Here is a 24,126-nt window from a genome sequence, read left to right as displayed (position 1 = left end):
TAAGGGTATCAAAGCATTTTATGGTGGTCATTATATTTGTTCCCGAATAATTATAGTGCGCAATATGTGGAATATTGAAATAAAAAACATACAAATGTTACTATTTTCATTGATTTATTAATAAATCACAACAACATTTTTAAAAACAATAGATCGATGGTGATATTAATTGACGCTATATCTATAGGTATGAATAAAGATGAGCGTGTCAGCAAATTGCTTGATGTTCTAAAAATCCTGAATTATACAAGTTTTTCAAATTCCCTAAAAGTACCCTTACTCAGAATCTAGCTATTTATTTAGTTTTTTTTTTTTATATCGTGTACTAATCTTTCAGATCGATTTCTGACTCGTACTTATAAATTCATCAACGCCTTAATAAAATTTAATTTTATTACGTTTTCGTAAACTATCGAGTCCAAACTACCAGACAGCTGAATTGTTGCAATATGAGTGTAATAACTAATATCTAAATCTGTTCAAGAAAATCTCGCATTACCTAAGTGTACGCGTCTATGTTGGGAATGGTGAATATATTCCTAAATATTTGTGATTGTTCAAAAAGATTATGTTTTCGATCCTAATTTGTTGAACACGAAACTCTATATCGAATAACCTCATTAGTATTTACAATATTACGTTTGGCACGAGGGTTCTAACATATCACAATTTACCCGAACATATAATATGAAGGCGATAGGAAGGTACGTGGATTGATATCAAACCATAATTAGAATGGAGGAAAGTTCAAAATAAAATAATGACTGTCTGATTTCCAATCACAGCGTATTTCAGGAAATGGAAAATACTCTATGAACAGTTGTTTTTCTTATTTGTTTACAAAATGGTATATTTATTTTTGTAAAGAGAACTAATGGCAGGACAACATAATTTTAAATGGCACTTACATCCTAGGTAATCACTAAAAACACTAAAAGTTATTCGCATCATAAATCAAAAAGGCGTTTTAAATATGTGAAATTACAAAACGTACTTATTTGTTCCCAACAGGTCAACGTTAATATCAGTTAAATTCTCTGGGTATAGTTCATAAATTACTCTCTTAATATTATTGTACTTAGTTGAGAAAGTTTTGAATAGGTCTAGGGTACTTGTGTTTTGCGTCTAGACTACAAAGTATATGAATAATGTAGTTAGGAGTGTGTCTGTGTATATGCGCGTGGCGGTGTTCTCGGCGGGGAGGAAGGAGCTGGGGGCCGCGGGGGCTGACACGGCGTGGTTGCGCACGCGCGGCTCCTCGTACGCACCACTTCCCTCGCTCTCGTCCTCGTCGTCATCCGACGGCGCAGTCGGCTCCTGCTTCAAGGGCTCAGCTCTCGGCTTCTCCGAGTCCCTCAATATAGACTCAGCATTCATTGTTCCAGGAACTGTTTTCACAGTCGTCAAGTGAGACGAGTTCCTCGCAATCGTCGTAGTCGCTTCAGTCACTTCAATTGTTATCGCTTTGTAAATATTCTCTTTAGTGATGTTACCGACAAATGACTGGAAGAAGGTTTGCGCCGCGTCGGCGCTACTGTTTGTGAGGTTGAATGCAAAGTTGAGAAGTTCATTTCTCAATGTGGGTGAGAACGGTGCATTGCAGAGGTGGGTGTTGCAGACGCACGTCACTTCGATTGAGTTGTTCGCGCTACTCCTTATCGAGCACGGCGTCTCTCTGGCGGCGGCACACTCCAGCGATGACACGAAATCTGCACAGAATATTAATAGCCTTTTAATATTATATCCGATAATTCCTTAAACGTTTTCAATCTCGTAATAGGGGAGAGTGGGGGAATTGCGGACGCGGGGTAAAAACGGACTAGCATGTATCTACTCACTCCTTCCCCCCGCGGCAGCCCGGTGCTGTCATCTGTTTCTTTAAGCCATTTTAGTGCCACGCAAAAACTTACGACAGCCGGCTGCGCACAGTTTGAACGGTAGGTAATTTTTTTTTTAAAAGTGCATAATGATCTAATTTTCAGTGTTTTTCAATTCAAGGGACAAGTCTGTATACTAAGTGATGGTAAAAAGTGATATTTTCTATGGATAGCTTTGTCAATGGGGTTTGCAGCGCCAATGTTTGTTTTTATGGAACGTTTTCATAACTTACAAATTTCTCTCTTTGATTTAAAAATACCCAGTGGGGATAATTGCGGACAAGCCTTGCGGGGTAAATACGTACGTCTGCAATTACCCCTAATTCGATAAACTATTATGAAATCAATCAATAACTACTCATTTTTGAATGCCTCGGAAATATATATAAGAAAAAAGAACAATCATACACCATCGAATCAATACAAAAAGCTGTGCAAGAAATAAAAGACCAGATAACTTTTCGTCAGGCGGAAGAAAAATATGGTATTACCAGAGCTACTGTGTTTGACCAAGTGAAAAAGGGCAGTGTTTCTACAATACCAAAGAGAGGTTAAAATCCATTTTAAACGGAATACAAGAAAACGAACTGAAAATTTTGATTAAAATGTTGATGTTGAAATGTTGATTACGTTGGCATTTATTGTCAAGAAAAGTACAGTGATCCACCCGCCGAAGGTTGGATTATGTGTTCAAAGTGTGACAAGTGGGCTCATGAGAACTGCACTGTAGGAAGTTCTTCTAAAGGCTTTACTTGTGATTTTTGTAGCGATGTGGACCTAGTCCGTGAATACCCCATGCTGTCCGTAATTAACCCAGGGTCAGTCCGAATTTACCCCGAGCGCTACGGGTAATTACGGACAGACGAGGTTTTGTTTTTGCTAAAAATATTATATTTATTGACTGATCTCGTATAATAAGTATAATTGTTTTTGTAGATGAATAACTAAAGATTAATATTTAATCAAGACAGACTGATTATTACTGATAGTACGAATGTTGTGCGTTATTTCCCTTCAGCGTCCGCAATTCCCCCATCCTCCCCTATTACTAAGTCGGGCGTCAGCTATAAAGAAATATGATAATTTCCATCCAATTTCGCTCACCGCTTATTCAACTCACAATAACATTACCATTCTTCGCTGAAAGAGCAATTTTTCTTTGACAGAGCAATAACATACTAGAGTGTAATGAAATTACGCCTTCAGCCTTTAGGCGCTCTCAGGGGTTTATTTTCATTTCCATGCATTCTCTGCAAGGTTCATTTGAATGTTTCTTTTTTTTACATTTAGTTTTTATAGCGGCGTGAATTTACAGATTGCCAATGTTGCCGGCATGTGTATAATTTCCTTGATTGTTTTAATTTTGTTTGTTTTACTTTTTACTGCAGCTTTCATTATTCATTACGGAGTTAACTGCTAGTGAAAATAATTGCTTTTCTTGTTCTAAACAAAGAATTAAGCTTTAGTTTCCTTGTTTTTTGTCGTGCATCATGTAAACTAAGCTACTTACCAACTATTTTATATAAGTTCTAGGTACATAAATACTGACCAGGGCTTATGGCGACGGTGGCACACAGTGGCCGGTCCTCAGGACACAGCACAGAGGACCAGGTGCCCCCGCATGCGGTGCCGTTGACGCGAGCGCACGAGTGACATCGTGCTGGACGAATATCTGAGAACAAAATATATTTGTGAGTTATCATATTTCTAGAATATATTGTGCCACTATTGGGCAAAGGCCTCTGTATTTAGTTTCCACACTTCTCGATCTTTCAACTCTCGACGGTATGTAATTAACAGGATCGTAGAAAGTGATAAATGAGTAATGGCAAAGAAACTTTAAAACCGATCTCGATGTACTTTTCCTAGTATACAAATTGTAAAAAGTAATTTGTTCAGTATTTTTTTGGACATTAAACAAAATCCTTTGAAATAACAGGTAAAAAAACGCAGGTACGTCACAGGAGCAAGTCTACAAATAAAGGACATTCATTATGTATGTGAGTGAGTGAACATTCTAGAAACGTCAGCCACAGCCGTATCCTCATGTACCCTTTTATACCGTGACGAGTGACGGCCGTGATGGCTGACAGACGGACAAACACTCGCCTGAGCAAATGTTACAATTCGGTCGCTGGCAATCAACGGGGATTTTGGTGAAAGGGCACTGTGTTATACTCGGACTACATCAAAAAGGAGAAGTATTTAAGCCACCTACAGAGTTTCTCTATTCAAAAATCATGTCTCTGTTTGCTTAACACTATTCCTAAGCAGATAAATTCTATTTATGACGAAGACGTATCACATAACTACATCAATTTTGTGAGATCTACATATGTTACAAAAGCTGATAAAAATGATAACAAAGAATAATTTTGGTCAATTAAAAGAATTTAAGTAAACACCTTTAAGATATTCTTGGTCTATGGTTATTCACAGCTTAAAACACTCGTACAGTTTAACAATGTCCAACTTTTAATTCGAACTAAACGCACGCCTTTATTAAAGCTAAGTACTTAATTAGCATTTGCTCACTAACTACTCGTATGTTCAATTACTAGCCGCTGGCTAGAATACACAAACGGCAGGAGAATTCTAACTAAAAACTGTCCCGTATTTCTTGACTGCAAATGTAATTCCAAACGGCAAATATCTTACTTGGGGTGAAGTGCACATATCGAACAAATTCGATTAGGCTTTGTCGGATACTTGGAGTCGCGCCAGAAACAATAAAAAAAGAACAAGCTTTTGTAAGCACAGGTGATATACACTATAGAGGTAATAAACAAAACAGATCAAAAACAAGAAGGAGTATAATTAAGTAGTGTTGTTTATGGTCTAAGGTATAAATAGCTTAAATATACAAGTAATCTTTAGCAAAGTTCAACATATGTACAATCATTATATAAATCGAAGGTTTTTTTTATAAATGAACGAAAAATCATCATTATCTGCCTAGCCTTTTCCTTACTATGTTGAGGTCGGCTTCCAGTCTAACCGGATGTAGCCGAGTCCAAAGATGTTCTAATGACAGCCGGGACCCACCAAATTAATAACAAGGTGACCCATCCACGAACCGAATATTCGGAGCGTTGCTTTACTTTATCGATCGATCTCCGCAGCTGTTATTAACCACGACCTAAGTTACGATTATAAATTGTAATAGCAATATACAAAACTAAAGTCGAAGCAAGTCAAATAATATTAGTTGTAAGTAATTGCTCAGAAGGCGTCGTATCATAAGTCAGGCGAAGTTCGGTGAAACAGCCGTAACAACAAAGTAGTGGGTTTGCGAGGTGCGGTGTGAACCCTTCCGAACTTTGATCGCGACTAGACGAATGTATATGTTCACACGTGTTCAGTCACGTTAAGATTGCTGACGTGAAATTAATTATTGTGTTTATTAAAGGTGTCAATTGTTTTTTTTGATACTAAGTATGTATTGAAATATTGATGTTACTTCACGAATAAAAATATGATTAGCCGTTTTCCCGTGGTTTCGCAACATAAAATATAGCCTATTTTATACTGGATGAGTGAAGCTTTCCAACAGTGTAAAAAAATCGGTTCAGTAGTTTAGGAGCCTTTAGGGTACAAAGAAACAAAAAAAAACCTCTGTATTATATTGTACTTAGCGAATGTCTTTGTACTACACAATCGACATTTTACTCGTACGAGCTAAAAATAAAACCCATTATTTCGCAGGTATATTTGGATCGAATTTCTGGCTGCTTAAGCACGGCCTTTAAAAATGTCAGCCTGTATGTTGAGCTACGCAAATACGAGTCGGTCATGACCCACCCTCTGAGAAGGCGTCATAAGTATGAGCTGAGATTTTCACAAATTATTTCAGCTTCAGATTACGTAGGCACGTAAGTCACGCGAATATATCTGACACCAAGATATTATGTTGCTTTCCTACTAATTATATAGGAATGAATGGATGAATGAATGGATGTTTGTGTCTGTTTCATCCAAAAGCTACAGAATTGATGTTGATGAAACTTGCTAGTAATATAGCTTAGCTATCATAATAATATATAGGCTACTTTTCATCTCGGTACGCGAAGCAGTTTGCTCAGGAAGCGGGTGAAACCGCTGGCGGAAGCTAGTTTTATTTTACTACGAAGATAGAACGGTCCCACGTATTTTAATGTTTATTTTTTTTTCGTTTACCACGAACAACTAAAGCTATATTGTTTGGCAGAGACGGGTTGGCGTTACAGCGGTATAAAGTTTCACAGTCACTGCAAAAAAGGGGTAAACTTTACTAGTCTTTCCGCAAAGAAAAACAAAAAAAATCGCAAACAAAATGGCGATAGTTTACTTAGAACTTTGTGCTAAATGTGCTAAATAACTCATACATAACACACGAAAAACCTTCATCTTCCATTAATATAATAACTGACGAGTAGATTAAGGTCATTGAATAAACTAGTCTAGTCATAACACAGAAATAAAATCATAGTCTGCTGAAATAAGCAGTAGTCGTAAAAGTACGTAGATACGGTAAATACTTCATAGGGATTCCGTCTTACAACATTTCGCCAAATCAGATTATAGACCATAAAGACAGTTAGTACGGATCGTAGCCTCAAGCAAACTAAGATTGAACAGACTGTAATAGCCTTCCTGAGGCTTCGATCAGTGTTTTATCACCACGTTTATATCTTTGGTTATTATTTCATTAAATAGCCTATGGAAGACAGTAAACGCGGTTACGATCAGACTCAGACTGTTTAAAGAAGTTTATGATAGTTCCGTTGTCATAAACTTACTTAGAAATTGTTGTTCCATTATGAAAATGTGATGTATGTAGTTATAAGTAATTTTGTAACTACTACCAGTTACTGTGCCTGACGCGATGCCTAAATAAATAAAAGATTGTGGTGTTTCTTATATTTTGAATTTTATAAACTACATTGGTTCCTTTCCGTTTCCAAATAATACCATTCATAATCACAGCTTAGTCCAGAACAACTGACCTATATTTCTAATAAACCTGCAAGATGCTTTTGTTTTAACTAGGGTAAGGGTGTAAGGGGGTCCCCCCACAGCGTTGACTTCCACGTAGTGACCCCTGGGCAACGCCGCGCCTGACCACCGTAACGGAGTGGCAGGCCGGCGGCTAACGAACGCTGTGCGTCGAAACATCTTCAACAGTCTTGCGTTTCGATATTGTGGGTGGCAATGCCACGTCTCCCGAGGGCCACCTCCGGGCGCTGTCTCCCCAAAGGCCCTTCTCAGGGCCAACCCAAAGGCCCTTCTCAGGGCCAATCTCGAGATGCTTCGGCGTCAGAGAGCAGCCGCGCACCATCCGCGGCTAGTCTCATGAGAGGTAATGATCTCGTGTCGACCGACCTGTCCGACTCGGAGTCAGAAATGAGTCGAACGAGCGGTGTCGCAACCCGCCAGTCGAGGAAGAGGGCCTTCCTCAAGCGGGGCTCCGGAGGCTCCTCGGACGCAGCCGAGAAGCCCGCCAAGCGGGCGGTATTAAAAGCCGACGACCAGCCAAGCAGAACCAGCACCAGCCACGGCGCCTCCAGTGTCCTCTACGTGGACCACTCCGTGGAGGAAATGGAGCGCATGGCTCTGGAGGATCAGATGGAGATCCTAGAGGTGGCCTCCAAGTCCTCAAATCTAAAGGGGACCTTCCAAAAGGCCCTGAAATGCCGGGCAGCGAACTTGCTCGGCATTATAAAGGAGTTGGCGCAGCGCACCACCTCCGATGAAACGCGGCGACTGCAGGCGAAGGTGGATCGCCTGCAGAAAGAGGTGACCGCGCTACACGCGCGCGCTGCCGAGCCCACGACTCGGCCTGAGGGGACGTCGGAAGGTTCAGCAACGAGGCCCCCCTCCTCTAACCCTGAGGATATCATCCGCAAGGTGATCATGGAGGAGAGGGCCTTCATCAGGGCCTGTTTTGCCGGCATAGAAGACCGGCTCCTGCCGGAGACGCGGCTACGCCCTCCACTCGCGGCGGATAAGGCGCCCGGACGAATGCCCATTGCACCGGGGCCCTCAACGGCTCCAGCCCAGTCGGAGCCCCAGGTGCTAAAGACCACCAAGGGCAAAGGAAAGGGCAAGAAGACCTCACCAGCCCCGACTACCCAGACGGTCCCTCCCGAACCGGTGAGGGAAGACCCTCTGCTGCCCTCCACCACCCCTTCCAACCAGCCTTGGATTAAGGTGGTAGCGAGGAAGCGGAAGGGGAAAAGTCGGCTCCTGAGCCCCTGCGGCCAAGCCTGCAGCCTCAGTGGACAAGAGGAGGAAGCTCGCTCCTCCAAGAACCGAAGCCGTGGTAGTCACGTTGACTCCAGAGGCAGCGCAACGAGGGGAGACGTACGAGTCCGTACTGCGGCGGGCTCGTACAAACGTCGACCCTGCGGAACTTGGGGCTGGCCGAGTCACGTGCCGGAAGACCCAAACGGGGGCTCGTATCTTCGAGTTCTCGGGGGCCCAACGCGGCACCAAGGCGGACCTCTTCGCGACAAAGCTCCGAGAGGCTGTCGCGGACACGGCCAAGGTCGTGAGGGCCGTCAAGTGTGTGGCTCTCGAGGTGACCGACCTTGACGACTCGGTCACGCAAGAGGAGGTGGTGGCAGCGGTTGCGGCGGCGGGGGGCTGCGCCGTCGCATCTGTCAAGAGCCGAGGTATTAGACCTGGCCGCAGGGGAATGGGCACCGTGAGATTAGAGTGCCCGGTCGTAGCTGCGAAGGTGGTTCTGGCTAAGGGTCGCCTCCCGGTTGGGCTCAGCTCGGGTGGGGTCCGGGTACTTGAGGATGCGCCGATGCGCTGTTTCAAGTGCCTCGGCATCGGGCACACCCGGCCTCTGCCCGTCCACTGCCGAGCGATGCGAACTTTGCTTCCGCTGCGGAAAAGGGGGGCACAGGTTAGCCACCTGCGAGGCTGCCACCATGCATTGCGCAGTATGCGCTGCCAGTGGTCGTCCAGCCAACCACGTGATGACGGGCAAGGAATGCCGACCGCCACCAAAGAAGGGCAAACCGCAGGCGCCGGTGCGACCTGCCGCTGCCTCCGCCACTGAAGCTCCAGTTCCAGTGCCGGCCACCGAGGGAAGCGCGATGAACACCGACTAATGGCTGGGCATCGTAGACGTGTTCTTCAAGCGAACATCAACCACTGCAGAGCAGCCCAGAGCCTACTGGTCCAAACCTTTGCGGAGTGGTTGGTGGACGTGGCGGTTGTCGCCGAGCCGTACTCTATCCCTGGCAACTGGCTGGGAGACGACAACGGCTCGGTTGCATTGGTGGCGCGATCTTCCACGGACTCCCCTCCCCTATCGCTCTTAGAGAGAGGACCGGGATACGTCGCCGCCTCGTGGGGGGATATAGCCCTTATAGGTGTGTATTTCTCTCCAAACCGCCCTCTCACGGACTTCGAGAACTTTCTCGAGGTCCTCGCCAGGGTGGCACGCGGAGTGGTGCAGCACCGGGTGTTGGTCATGGGCGACTTCAACGCAAAATCTATGTTATGGGGTAACCCAGCCACCAATGCCCGAGGACGAGAGGTGGAAACCTGGTCCATGTCGTCCGGTCTGTCCCTCCTGAATAGGGGAACAGTTCACACATGCGTGCGGCGGCAGGGGGGCTCCATCGTGGACCTCGCTTTGCCTCCCCTTCTTTGGCGGCCTGTGTAGTGGACTGGCGGGTGGAGCTGGTGGAGACGCTGTCCGACCACCGATACGTGCGGTTCGATATTTCCACCCCGGGCTCCCAGGGGACCCAGGAGGGTCGGTCGCACTTCCCACGGTGGGCGCTCTCCCGCCTAGACCGGGAAGCCGCCGTGGAGGCGGCGTTCGTCCAGGACTGGCTGTCGCCTCCTGTAGTAGTCCGGGATGTGGACGCCACAGCGGTCCAGTTAAGAGTCTCCCTGACCGAGGTGTGCAACTCTAGCATGCCTCGGTCTCATCGTCCGCCTCCTAGGCGTGCCGTTTATTGGTGGTCGGAGGAGTTGGGGGATCTACGGGCCGCCTGTGTGGCAGCCAGGCGGGCCTACACAAGAAGCCGGCGGCGGCGCATTCGCGACCTCAACAACGAGGACCGCTTCTATGCAGTCTACATAGAGGCCAAGTCGACGCTGACGGCGCGAATGGGCACAGCCCAGGATCGCGCGAGGGCGGAAATGTTTGAGGGTCTGGACGTTGATCCCTTTGGGAGGCCGTATAAGGCGGCGTGCAACAAACTGCGCCCGTACGGTCCTCCAGTTGCCGAGACCCTCGAGCCGTCGTTGCTGGATGGGGTGGTCCAGTCCCTGTTTCCACGCAGGGACAACTTCACTCCACCAGATATGAGCGCCCCGCGGGGTGCAGCTCCGTCAGCCGAGGAAGTCCCGCCGGTTACTGAGGACGAGGTGGAGAAGGCAGCTTTCTGCCTCAGGGGGAAAAAGACGGCCCCAGGTCCGGATGGCGTCCCCGCAAAGGTGGTGGCCATCGCCACATCGCAGATGGGAGAAAGGTTTCGGGACCTCTTCAGTGCGTGCCTGACGTGCGAGAGGTTCCCGAAGCTATGGAAGGAGGGCCAATTGTGCCTTCTTCGGAAGGAAGGGCGGCCGGTGGACTCCCCATCGGCATACCGACCCATCGTTTTACTAGATGAGGTCGGCAAAATGTTCGAGAGGATCCTCGCCGCCCGAATCAACAGACATCTGAGCACAATCGGCCCGGATCTAGCGGACGCTCAGTTTGGTTTTCGAGCTGAGCGTTCGACAGTTGACGCCCTGTCCCGACTAAAAGACCAGGTGAGGGAGGCGATGGATGCGGGAGACGGACTGTTGGCTGTGTCATTCGACATAGCCAACGCCTTCAACTCCATTCCCCACTCCACCATACTGGAGGCCCTCCGCTTCCACGGGGTGCCTCCGTATTTGCGGGGACTTTTGACGGACTACCTGAGGGACCGCACAGTCCTCCTTGTGGACAAGACGGGCCAGCTCCGAAGTTACGGCGTCGAGTCCGGTGTCCCACAGGGTTCTGTTCTAGGGCCGCTCCTGTGGAACATTGGATTCGACTGGCTTTTGCGGGGCAACTTCCCCCGTGGCACATCTGTCATTTGCTATGCAGACGACACCCTTCTGATTGCCCGGGGGAGAAATTTTGGAGAGGCGGCCAGCTTGGCCTCGGCGGGCGGTTCACTAGTGGTGGACAGAATCTCCCGCCTAGGGCTGACGGTGGCGCTGCAAAAGACCGAAGCCGTGTTCTTCCATGGCCCTCGGCAGCACCAACCGCCCGATGCTCATATACATGTGGAGGGTGTCCGCATTGGGGTACAGCCCCAGATGAAATATCTGGGCATAGTCCTCGATAGCAAGTGGCGTTTCAACGCACACTTCAGTGGCTTGTCGACGCGCTTGATGAGGACCGCGGGCGCCCTCTCATGGCTCCTCCCGAACATCGGGAGGCCCGGCGACCATTGCCGGCGTCTATACGCCGGCATACTCAAGAGTATGGCCCTGTACGGGGCCCCAATCTGGGCAGACTCACTGTGTGGTCGGAGGAACGCCGCTGCCATCCGAAGGCCACAAAGGGCCATTGCACAGCGGGTGGCGAGGGCATACCGCACAGTGAGCTTCGCGGCGGCGTGCGTTCTGGCGGGTGCTCCTCCTTGGGAACTCGAAGCTTGGGTGCTCGCCAGAGTGTACGACTGGACGGCGGCGCAAAGGGCGCTAGACCGGCACCCGGACCCGATCGAACGGGAAGAAGTGCGTGAGGAGGCGAGGGAAGCAATCACTCGACACTGGGCCGAGGACCTTGCCTCGTCAACGTTCGGCCGCCGGACGCTGGATGCCATCGGGCCTGTCCTGGATGGATGGCTCGATCGGCGGCATGGCTGCCTCTCGATGCATCTGGCGCAGGTGCTGTCCGGGCATGGCTGCTTTGGAGCATACCTGCACCGAATTGGGAGGGAGGAGACCCCAAAGTGCCACCATTGTGAAGCCGAGGTGGATACGGCAGAGCACACACTGGAGGTGTGCCCATCGTGGGCTGAACCCCGCCGCACCCTGGTGGCAGTGGTCGGGGATGACCTCTCGCTCCCCAGTGTGATTGGTGCCATGCTGGGAAGTGAGGAGGCATGGGACGCGGTAGCCTCCTTCTGTGAGGACGTCATGTCACAGAAGGAGGCGGCAGAGCGCTTGCGGGAGAACGACCCTCTCGCAGCACCGCTCCGCAGACGAAGAAGGGGTGGAAGACGGCGAACACAACGTCCGTCCCCATCCGCCCCGGGGGGTGATCAGCGGGCGACAGGCGCGGGGGTGCCACCGCCTGTATTACAAGGATCGCCCCTTGTGCTCCGGCCATCATAGGGACCCCTCCCCACTAGGGGGAGAAATGAGGGGCCTGCCGTAAGGCGGGCAATCGCCGGTGGGGGACTGGATGCCATAGATTCCCAGACCCCCTCCTCTCAGGCGAGGTCGGAGTGCCGCTGGGCCTTTTTAGTGGGTATACCGGGAACGTCGTTACCGGGGAGTCCCACATACCCCTCTCCCGTCCCCCGACGGGAAGGGCATGCGTAATAGCATTTTTTACCCAGCGACAACAAAAAAAAAAAAGGGTAAGGGTGTAAAAGGAATGTAGTTTGTTAAGATAATATATTTTAGAGAAAGGAGAGATACCTTGCTTAGTATAATTCTGATTTGCCCCGGTCCAATTCGTAAAAATACATTTCTACGTGTAAGGTTTAAAAAATTTTGCACGCTCAATCGATTTTTTAAATGTTCAATTTATCTAAACAAACGCATCGATATAGGCACGATATTAGAACAATTCCAGTGAAAAATGTTTTTTGCAACTAACATGCAAGTTTTAAAAAAAATAGTCGAAAAAATACTGATGCTACCTCACCATACCTACCAGGTTTGTAGAGTTATTTAAATACAAGAGTAATTTAGAAATTTTTTTTTGTTATATTTCGTACGTGATGAAAATCATTTTTGGGTGCAATGTATTTTTAAAGCACTTCGAACCTGATAGAGTTTACATAGTTCAAAAAAGAGATATAAAAGGAGTGAATTTTTCCTCCTAAAATTATTTTTTATATACTGATTTTGTATATCGGGTGTGTCGTTCACAATCACATTCAATGAAATGCGTTAAATATACTGGTTGATATATGTCGATTAAAACAAAGAAAAAAGAAAAATACGTAAAAATAAAAAAAAATGCATTTTTCAAACAAAGTAAATATAATAAAAATGTGCGAAAATTAGAACACCATATAGAAGTCAGTCATTACAAACAGCTGAAATTCTCACTTGAAAACTGACAGCTGTCAACTAATCAAAACATTCGATACTCCTAACTTTATCTCTGCTTTACACATGATGTTGTAAATTATGAAAACGAAAAATGAGGACTGTGGCTAAACCACTGAATGGATAATGTTATTTTTTTTACTATTCGCTATAGAATATCATGAAGTACATGTGATAGAATTTAATGTGATTATGAACGACACACCCGATATAACATATGTGTGTTACTTTAAAAGTGTATATGTATGTGTCATAGTTGCCTGATAATAAAGGTTAAAATAATATATGTATTATTTCAAGATATGGTTCTGTAATCTGTGCAACAAAATGCTAGGGTGATCGGGATTTATGACCTGCAGTGTGCGCTAATCGCGTTATGATCAATTCAGTTCAGAGTTTAGTCGTCCATATTTCACACCCGCTTAGATAAAACACTATTAAGGTAATCTGTGATAAAACTAGAAATCAGAGAAGATTTCACCTTCAATATAGACATTGACACATTTCGGTATTTTTCTTAGTGCATATTGTTGAAAGCTATCTGCTTAATAAATGCGTTGGTTAGTATACAATAAATAATTACAGTTACAAAAGACAGACATTCATTTTCAAAAACATTTTTGGGTTGTCCTTCCTTCAAATGATTGCCCCATATTTTTTGCCATAAAACATCTATCGATAGTACTGTTACTGTTACAGCCTTTTTATCGTCCCACTGCTGGGCACAGGCCCACACGGAGAAGAATTGAGCGTTAATCACCGATAGTACCTACATGTTAATGTACTGTTAATGTAATGTACTGAAACCACTTTTACCAGCTATAGCTACTTAACTACTATACAAATACAAAACTAATCTCAAGAACATCGTTATACGAGTTCCAAATATGAATAGTTTTTGCCCCCGACGTCGTCTGCGAGAACTTTGAAATTGGACAGTATGTGCCGTCCGTCCCTTATTCAAATGGGGTATGAAACACCCCAAAGTACAGTAAACTGCACATTAGTGGAAACTGTCATGCACCTAAACTCAATAGTAATAAGTACGATTTTGCTATAAAACTGTTACCACTGACCTGCAGTTGACTGTACCACAGTCACTCACCCTTACCCTATTCAATAACCCATTTGATTCCCGGATATTGTAACGTTGTAACACCTATTACAGTACGTACAGTTATTTCGTAGCTAGAAAAAAAGCTATTTCTTGATCGTATTTCATTCAGCTGCTAAAATAACTTATTTATTTTTGGGGTCGCTCCTGTCTGGGTGTAAACCTGTCGGGAAATGGTTCGGTGCTGTTTATATTTAGTTAGCGAAATTTTTGTGGTAGGTATAAAAAAAGCTCTCATTTTACCTATGCAACTTACGTATAAACTTTGATATAATGTATGAAATAACATCACACATTATTAAGAGTAAGGTTTGTGAATGAAATATGCAAATTTTCCACTGACATTGAAATCCTACGCAAGTCCTATTACCAGGGATTTCAACGAGCGAACTTCTTGGTATCAACTGGAAAGATTCCAGAAGGGCCATTTCTAAGAAATTCTAGATAAAGAGACCCCAGCGACACTTAAAATGATATAGGAAACGAAACGTTTACGTTTTGTGTGGATAAATAATACAATATTTAGTTTCGAACCTGAATATTTCATTGACATAATAGATCTATCAGAAAGATTTAACTCGTAAAGCTTTTGTAGCCCCTAAATGGCGTGTTCATTTCAAAAAGTTACAAAATTGAATTCTTTCCGGTACAAAGGAAAAAAAGTATCGATTAACGATCAACATTTAAAACAAAACGTCCCAATCTGCTGCTAAAAGAAAGGGAAACTTTGTAAAACGCCGTGAAACGACATTTTGTTTTAATTCCTCTCCTGATTCAAACTGGAGTTGAATAAAATTTTCAACGAAGTGCGTCCTTTGAAGTGGGTTGGTCGGTTTGTTTCTCTACACCCCTCCGCCCCCCTCCCGTACCGCAGGTAACATTCGCTCGGTACAATTTCCCTATGCGGTGCGGTACCAACATGGAAATTTTTGAAATAAACAAACAACCGAGTTCGTTATGAAAACTTGTTTTCTAAACCGCCGCTGCGACACGTAGTTTGACGCGTCGTTAGTTCTGAACAGCAATTAAAATGCTTTTACTACAAGTTTTTTTGACAAATCCTCACTAGTTCGGAGTTTAAGCTGACGCCTAGTTTTTTGTTCACATAGTCTAGGTCGACGAGTATAACACCTTCCAAAAATGTCTTAGAAACTATTATCCTTTTCTACTAATTGATTACTGACATTGGCAAATGACAAGTCACTGTGAAATGCCTTATGCAGTTTAAATCGTCACAAGCTTTCTCAGTCTTTCATCGGTAATGCATTGTGTAACTGCAAAGATTTAATAGTTAGCAGTCCAGTCAGAGACTCGCCTTAGCCGGCGTGATAGAAAGCTCGTTAGTATGTATAGACCGGACGAGGAAACCCGAGGCAAGCCCGAGCACGAGATTATTGGCCACTCCGCTCAACTATAGATAAAGGAATACCTTCCCGGGATGTGCACTGAATTGCTTTAAACTAAAAGTGGATCGAATGAACAGAAAATTGCAGGTGACCGGTATTGTACGAAATACGAACTGTAGCTTTGTACGGCTGATCGGTTTTGATTGGTATTTTAAATAAATAACATTCTCACATAAATTATAATTGGAATTAAATGTAAATACATTTAAATTAAATATTATTGAGAGTTGCATTTCAATGCGACGTGTACGTGGAAGATTGATTACAATTTCATACATCACTGTATAAATTCGTTTCTGTGTGCTTTTCTAGGATTGTCTACTGAGGATTTATAGAGTGATCTATAGCTCACATTTGAATATTTATGGACTATCTTTTAGAAACCTTATAAGGACAATCCATTTTACGTTGACTGATCTTTGAGCAAGGGGTAACTCCATAAGATTTACAGCTTCTTGATTTATAATGATTCTGATAACAAGTATGACTATGTGGAATTTATATTGTTTCTTATATAGTCCTGTGTATACATCGTACTTAAAATAAACGGCCTTTTTGACCTTAAGTCTTGCATTCTCCCTTTATTATTACAGCTTCATTAATATAGTAAGCAACCTCCGTATTTCAGTTTGCACCTTAAATTGGTGGATCAGGCGGTCACTTAAACATCTTTGGGGATCGTCACGGATAGTTAGAAGACAGAAAGTCTGACAACCAGTCTTATACCAAGGGTGAACGGCTTTAGTAACTTGTGTTGCTTGCCTACATATTCTTATGTTCAAACTTAAACTAAATACAGCATAAAGATATTTTGGTCAAAAATTAAGCATTGCCATCCAACGTGGCAATGCTGCCAGCCTCTTGGGTACACTCCCGGTGGGCAGCGATGAGGAGTTTTTTTATGCCATTTTATAATTGTTTTCAGTTGTATATATAAATAAGTTTATTTTTAGGTCATGTAAATATGTACATATAATTAATTATTTTGTAAATAAAGATAATGCTTTCCTTAGATCTCACCTCGTTCCTGCAGAGCGCCGGTCCTGACATCCACCACGAGCAGAGCCACGATGCTGATGAACCACATGGAGCACATTGTCTGTGGTGCTTTGTTAACTGTCTGTCTGTATCTATGTGTATCTGTATCAAGTATACACTGACTGACTATATACTGCAGAAACACTACACTACACGATACCTAGGGAAAATAACAAATTAAGTTTAGAAAAAGAAATAAGTAAAAATAATATTGTGTTGAACTGGCTCAAAAGAGAAAATAATGTAATTCAAATAAAGTATAAATATTTGAATGTGTCTTTCAATAATATAAAGAGGATAAAAATAATGTCTATTAAGTACTTTGTAAGCCGATTATTAAAGAAAATATGTGTGCTGTTTTTTTCCAAATCCAATTTCAGTATATGCAGTCCTGTTTAGAAATTTTTCAATTTCAAATACCTAAGTGAAATAAAAATTAAATAGTTACTGGTTTCTATTCAGTGTACTCACAATTTGATAATTTATTGTTTCGGGATCGAATCTTATTTTTCCTCCTGATTAATGTAGGGCAAACAATCAAAAATACAAAATCTCTGTATGAAGTTAAAAAACAAAAACAAAGATTATCTCAGTCTATTATGTGTTCAATTTAAAAGCCTTACAAATGGGTCGCACACATTAATCAAAACAATATGATTGACGGCAAACAAATTATCCCAAACGACGGCAAATCTGATTGTGTGCTGTAAATTAAGATTCTAAACGTGATATCTTTTTTTACCGTTCGAAATGAGGACCTTTCTTTTTTTTATTTTATTTATTTATTTCATTCATATATTCATTCATTATTCAAAAAAAAAATTTTTTTAGATAACGCAAATGGCTTTAAACTGTTGTATGAAAATCTTTTAAAACGTGCTGCATTTAAACACAGGCAATTTAATTGACACAAGTGTCATAAAAATGTGTGCAAAAATCTTACTCATTTAGGTTAAAAAGTAATTAAAAAGTAGGACTTTGATTCGGAACAAAAGTCACAAAGATGCATAAATAAATAAACTAAAAATACATAACTAAATTGTAATAGAATCAATGTTCCAAATGTTTTGAAAATATTGTTTAGCAATAATATTAAGGGTCCCTATTAGGAACGCTTTTCATAAATAAACATGCTATTCAATCATGAATGAAGATTCAAGGGCAGGACCAGAGATCAACGCTACACTAAGTCAATTAATTTTTAATAGACGTCCTTGCAAAACAACTCCAATATAAAGGAAATATAAAAGTAAAATATTTAGTAAATGTCAGTATAAAACGGTAAAGAAAAATAACAAAACAAACTTTTTCACAAAACGCTGCACAGATAAAAATAAATACGTCTCCACGCACGTGTTTACCCAACCGCGAGTTCGTAGCAAGCGCGTAGCGGCACCGTAGCGCCGGTACTACGGCCCGTAGCCAACTGCCGTAACCCGTAGGTCGGAGATCCGCGCATCCCCCGGGGCGCTTGCACTGAGCCACGTGAATTATTCCCTCCGTTGTTCACAATACCATGTACCTCTTCTATTGCTGCCCCATCATACACTGCTCAATACCATCCCCTAACATAAGTAGACATGTATGCAACATAACTGCTCACGATTGTGCATGTGTGAGCGTAATAGAATAAAACAAGAGAGTATCATGTTAAAAGCGGCTGTCGGCTGCCGGATTACCTGGCTATTGTGTGTAGATAATATTTCTATTTGGTTGTGTCTGGTAATACCCTATTTATATCACTTATCTCTATTGTTGTTTTCTTATTGTAGGCCGGCTGAATTATTTCATCGTATATATTAATTTAGGCTGTTATTAAGGACACAACAGTCTGAAGACATTTTTGGTGATTAGTCTACATAAATATGACTTACTAAAAAGGACGTAGTCTTAGTTTTAATTAGTGCCGCAAGACAACATTTTCATCAACTGAAATATTTCCTGAATAAAAAGTAACAGTAATTTGTTTACTGAATTCTCGTCACATAAAATGCTTATTACAAGACGACATTCAAAAAACCTTATTTACTGCTAACACCAAAATACGTGTAACATAATGACATGAAGTAAAGCAGTCACGCTCTCGCTCTCGGGAGGACGAGCCAACGAAAGAAGTAATTATTTACAAATAAGAATAATGTATTCAGAGAAAGAAAAAAGAATCGAATAAATCTCGACTCCCCGACGAAAGGTATCTGGGGGCTTAAGCTTCGGACACACGAAGGAATTACCGCCATAAAGACTGCCGCCAACTTGTTAACTCATAAAAATAAGCGTCTCGCTAATGTTTTCGGTAAGTGATACTGAGGGAGTTGTAAACCTGGCCTTATGGGCTGGTTACTCAAGTTTGCTGCACAAGGTACTTTTTGTTGAGTTTTTATTCTACAGAACGTGGTTTTTGTGGGATAGATTTGTCAAGACCGTAATATGTCACGAGACAGATCTGTAACTTTTGGTATCGCTTTCTGAGCTAAGCCTAAATATTTGAAACCATCCTTTACATGGTGTCTTAGGTACAATTACTTGAGTCTAAAAATGAAAAGATATCAGTAGTAATCACTTGCTGTATCCCCATCTTAAAATAGCGATGGGGAGAATATCGGGGCGCAGTCGGCGGACACATTAATTGGCAATTTCCTCGGCTCGCTGCCCCCAGACCCCCCCCCCCTCCCCGTGCATTACTCATCGGCACAAATATCTGATAATGATGTTCATTAGCCGGCCTTGATTATCCTTCTGCCGACACACACAATATGCATTAGCCTCTGTTTTGGTTTGTGATGACAGGAGATCAACGTTAGAATTGTGTCTAATCTTTGTACCCAAGGTAAATAAAGTCTCTCAGTTTAAAAATCTCAATCATTTTTAAACTGGCAGCCAATAAACGGCAATAAGCCCGCCCGCTTACATGACACGGACTATCGCCGGCTCTTCGCCTCTAAACCTTACCCCACGCTCGGCAACTAACTGACAGTTTTTAAATTCGTTTCAAACCCGTCTGTTTTTGCCGCAGCGATATGGTGACGTGTGTCGTCGCCTTAATGGTCTGTTATCAACAACTGAGCTTAAATTCCATTAGATCTTTTTGCAACACAAAATGTTGGGTCGTCGGCAACTTTGAAAATATTCGCCCCTAGAGCCTGGAGTTTTAGTTCAACGTTCGTGGCAACAATGTTGTGTGAAAATTGTATAGAAGTGTGCAGCGATCAACTTGACATGGGAAACTTTGCTGCGAAGCATAATCAAGCGCAGGGAAATTTATATCGAATGGAGTTTACTCTATAGGGGTATAATAATAAACTTTGGAAAATAACTTACAAGTTAGGTGTAGGTATAATAAGCCTTATAACAAATTATGTCTTTCATAGCAAAAGTAGTCACCTTTATTAATTACTGTTGATTTGTACATTTATAATGTGACATTTAAAGGTGATAAATGCTTTAATTTTGACTCGTTAGGAATTCATTTAGCACTTTTCATGCAGCCGTTAATGTGACTCCCAGGGCCCCTTGAGAATAAAACGTGAACGATGGAACATGTTTGGTCAGAAACCTATAATTATGCAAAAATATTCAACCGCAGTTAACAGTAACAGTCAACACGAATAGGAATACCGAGTTATATTTTTTGGAGAATGTGAATTTAAACGACTTGATTATACAGCAGTTTTGTACAAATTGGATCGGTGGAGCTTCACTGTTACCAGTTCCCAGATAGCGCTTTACGTCGACCCGCTTGTTGGCTTACGACATACGATTTACGAAAAGATTATATTTGACGGCGAATAGGTATCATCTTTTTAGTGTCATTTGGAAAGATTCCAAGCCCTCGTGATGGGTTAGCGAGCGATAACCTTAATACTTTAGAAGTTAACACAAACTAATTTGTGCCAGACCTTTATTACATATTTTAAAATTACTTTCCGATGATTGACATATTTTTGGCTTCAATATTTATTGGTTTATTCGTCAAATGGAAAGTTGTTCGAGAATCTATTTAGACAAAGTCAATAACAAACACAAAGGTTAACTGGACTTAGCTAAACGTTCAATGGCCGACAATAGAGCTTAGTACTTAAAGAAAAAAATATCTCACTGCGAAAGTCGGGTGCTGTCGAAATAACAAACAATTTACATATCTCTGGAACTCCGAGAAAAAGGTCGCTCTGATTGAATTTTATGTTTTCTCTTTCTTAACTTTCTTTAATATATTTCACCTACATTTAATTTTAATATTTGTTCGGATTTGTTTCTATCGAGATGTTTAAAGAAGCAGTTTTATTTTTAGGTGTACCTACATATTTATTGTTGGCTTACGAGATCTGCGTACTAGTAAATAAGAACGACTTTTATTTAATCATTCAAAGATTCAAAAAGTAACAAAGCTTTTGAACCTAAGAAAACACCTAGCTACCAAATCATTTGTGCTAAATGTTCATGACCAAAATAACACTTATAATTTTATGTACATCTTACTTGTACAATACTTAAATTAAAATGATCTATCAACAAACTTCCGAACTTTTCAACTTGATCATAAGTACTACTCCACAACTCACATCACGTCACTAAAAAGCCAATCAAACACAATGTAATATTAATAATATTGTAAAAAGTTTCATGCCAACAATTTCATAAAATAGAGGTCCAAAAACTGTTTCATCGGTTCAATTAAAAGTTTGTCGTGAGGCCGTCGGCGACGCGGCGGCACGGCGGCGCGGCGTCGACTCGCATAATTACTGGTGTCAGTCACAACTCGCAGGACCCGCAGGCTTCGGCCATGCTACCAGCTCCAGCCAGCCTTTGACAGCGTCGCTAGACAACACAAATAAATTCCAAACAAAATAAACAGACTGGCTGTTGTCTTTACTATGCGAGTTTTAATTAGCGCGATATTTTTGTGTGCGATTGGGTATTGATTGTGATTTAGGTATGTAGTTTTAGTTTCACTTTTCTAGTTTGCACTATCATGAGCTTCACTAAAAATAAGTGGATGTCTTCTTTTGGCGACACACTCTAAACACGTCTAACCTCCCCACTCAGATGCATTTAATGATTACTTAAGTCACTCCTTAGTCACGGAATGTCATACAAATCCATAAGGTAAGGTAAGACATCTGCTTGTAGTAGTTACTGATTGCAGATAAAAAAAGAAAAAAAGAACACTTTAAAAACATACCAAAGATTAAACCGTCTCGTTAAACTATGTTAATCTCAATAGTATCCGTTTAGTGCGAAGGATCGATCACAAAACCCATTATCTGTACAAAGAAAATCGTAAAACAAATAAACATCTCAATTCCGCATGATTAACTCGCAGTACTTTGGACCTAGTCTCGTTTGTTTTCAGTTAATTGTATTTGGAGGATTCGAGCTAACTGTTAATCTCCATTTCCAATGATGGGCCGACAAAGGCCTTGTTTATTGGGCACACAAGAAACGTAAGCCCTGTACGCTTGGGCTGAGTCACGGAGGAAGGAAAGATCAGTGGAGATGCCATAAGGAAGGTAGGTCAGGCGGCTTCTTCTAGGTCAATTACGTACGGTTGCTTGCTAGTGAACTAACGAGGTGGTCGGGTTCCTTCAGACATCTGGCGTCTTCATTGATAGGTGATTTGGTTTTAAGAAGGGGTTCCAAAGAAAGGCGTAGCAAGTAAAACGTCACTACGTTAGTCGTCCCCCGAACACCCGCATTTTGGTCCGCTACATTCTTAGGAGATTTTCCATTATGACATCTCCGCTCTTCATTTTGTTATCCACGGCCCGAGGCTTGCACAGCCTCACATGTTCAATAACGCTCATAGATTGTATTTCACTTACAGTTAGTAGCAGTCTGGTTAGTTGTGTTTGTAGGGAAACCTTGCTAGTTTAGATACAGGTAATCAAAGTTCTGGGTTACAAAACTGTTAAGGATTCTTTAGGTAAAATGTTTGAGAAAATACGGGGCTATATTGAAATTAACCTCTTGTTAATATGTACGAAGAAAAGTGTTTACATTAATTAAGCATGTATCTAAGGCACATCAAATAAGACTAGCAAAATATTATAACGTCACATAAAACAGTTTCAGCGACCTTTACAATGCTATAAGTGAGAACTTAGCCTGTTGTAAAAATGTAATGCAGAACAAAATTTGTAAATCTTTTACCTACTGCGAACGGCTGTAAATAATGTAAGGACATAAGACACCTCCGTCACTACCTCACGTGCTCCCAACAAATTACAATAAATTGCGTGTACGCACCCATAACGTGTTATCATATGTCTTGATAAGTACGCTGAATGTGCGATTTGACTTGTTTAATGCTTCCTTTACCCAAATCCCATGGGAACTTGATACATCCAGACAAAGGTAAGATATACTATATACTACTCACTATAATATACGTTTTCGGTTTGACCTGTAGTTCAGGTAATTAAGTAAACGACCAAACTCTTCAGCTTTATTTCTTATGCTTATCAATGTCTATACTTACATGGAATAGAAAATTAACTTAAAAGAAGTAACATTTTCCGGTTTGTTACCCTAAAGAAACGGTAACTGAAACGATTTGAAACATTTTTTTAGTGTTGATTAGGTGATGTAGGCTATATTTTTTCCGAGTACGGTAAGAAGTTTCCCCGGAAACACGAGTAAAATCGGGAAATCAGATAGTTTTCAGTGTAAATAAAACTTACTTATAATTAACGCTACAGCCTTTTTTTATCGTCCCACTGCTGGGCACAGGCCTCCTCTCACACGGAGAAGGATTGAGCATTAATCACCACGCTTGCGGTGCGGTGTGAAGCCGTGGTGGCCTAATGGGTAAACAACCAACCTCTCGAGTATGAGTGTGTGGGTTCGATTCCAGGTCAGGCAAGTACCAATGCGACTTTTCTAAGTTTGTATATAATTTCTAAGTATAACTTGGACACCAATGGCTGATAAATCTGAAATCACCAAATTAACTTACCGGCTGAATATTTCTGCGTATCTTTCATTGGTACTTCGTCACCGAGCCACGTAACTTGGTGCCTGAAAAGGTTTCATTTTGAACTTTCAAGTCGTAACTTAGTGGTTCCGTGTAGTTCAGAATTGTTACACCCAATAACGTACTTTAATTAACCTGTCTTGAAACTCTCTTACGGTGAAACAATTCGTTATTGTTTTGGTTTTGCGATCAATATTTTAGAAAATTACGATGTTATTCAGAAAAAATGGAGTATGGCGAAGAGAACTAGGACTCAACATTATTAAAGCTGGGATGAGCTATTTTAGTGAAGTATTACTTCTATGTATTTATTATCGAAGTTGTGCAAAGACCGTCCGTTAATCGTTTTAGAACCAGATTCTCAAATGTCAATTTTTTTAAAACAACTTTCCTTCGAAAATTAAATGTGCAAAATTCATAGTCGCCAGTTGTTGTAAAAAAAAAACTGTC

The 24,126-nt window shown here is 42.3% G+C and overlaps 1 protein-coding gene across 1 annotated transcript; it reads right to left on the bottom strand.

Annotated features, from left to right (window-relative positions):
* Positions 1 to 333: 333 nt before the first annotated feature.
* LOC110377262 (uncharacterized) lies at positions 334 to 18,201 on the bottom strand. Its single transcript, XM_049837786.2, has 4 exons — positions 18,060 to 18,201; positions 16,689 to 16,866; positions 3,427 to 3,549; positions 334 to 1,709 (listed from the first exon to the last, which is right to left on the bottom strand). Exons 2-4 carry the CDS (start codon positions 16,762 to 16,764, stop codon positions 1,126 to 1,128), a joined length of 783 nt encoding a protein of 260 aa, XP_049693743.2. The 5' UTR covers positions 16,765 to 16,866; positions 18,060 to 18,201; the 3' UTR covers positions 334 to 1,125.
* Positions 18,202 to 24,126: the final 5,925 nt, after the last annotated feature.

Source organism: Helicoverpa armigera, chromosome 23, assembly GCF_030705265.1.
Source record: "Helicoverpa armigera isolate CAAS_96S chromosome 23, ASM3070526v1, whole genome shotgun sequence".
NCBI classification, from domain to species: domain Eukaryota; kingdom Metazoa; phylum Arthropoda; class Insecta; order Lepidoptera; family Noctuidae; genus Helicoverpa; species Helicoverpa armigera.
The sequence above is the reverse complement of the archived record's forward strand: the minus strand, read 5'-3'. Positions and strand labels throughout refer to the sequence as shown.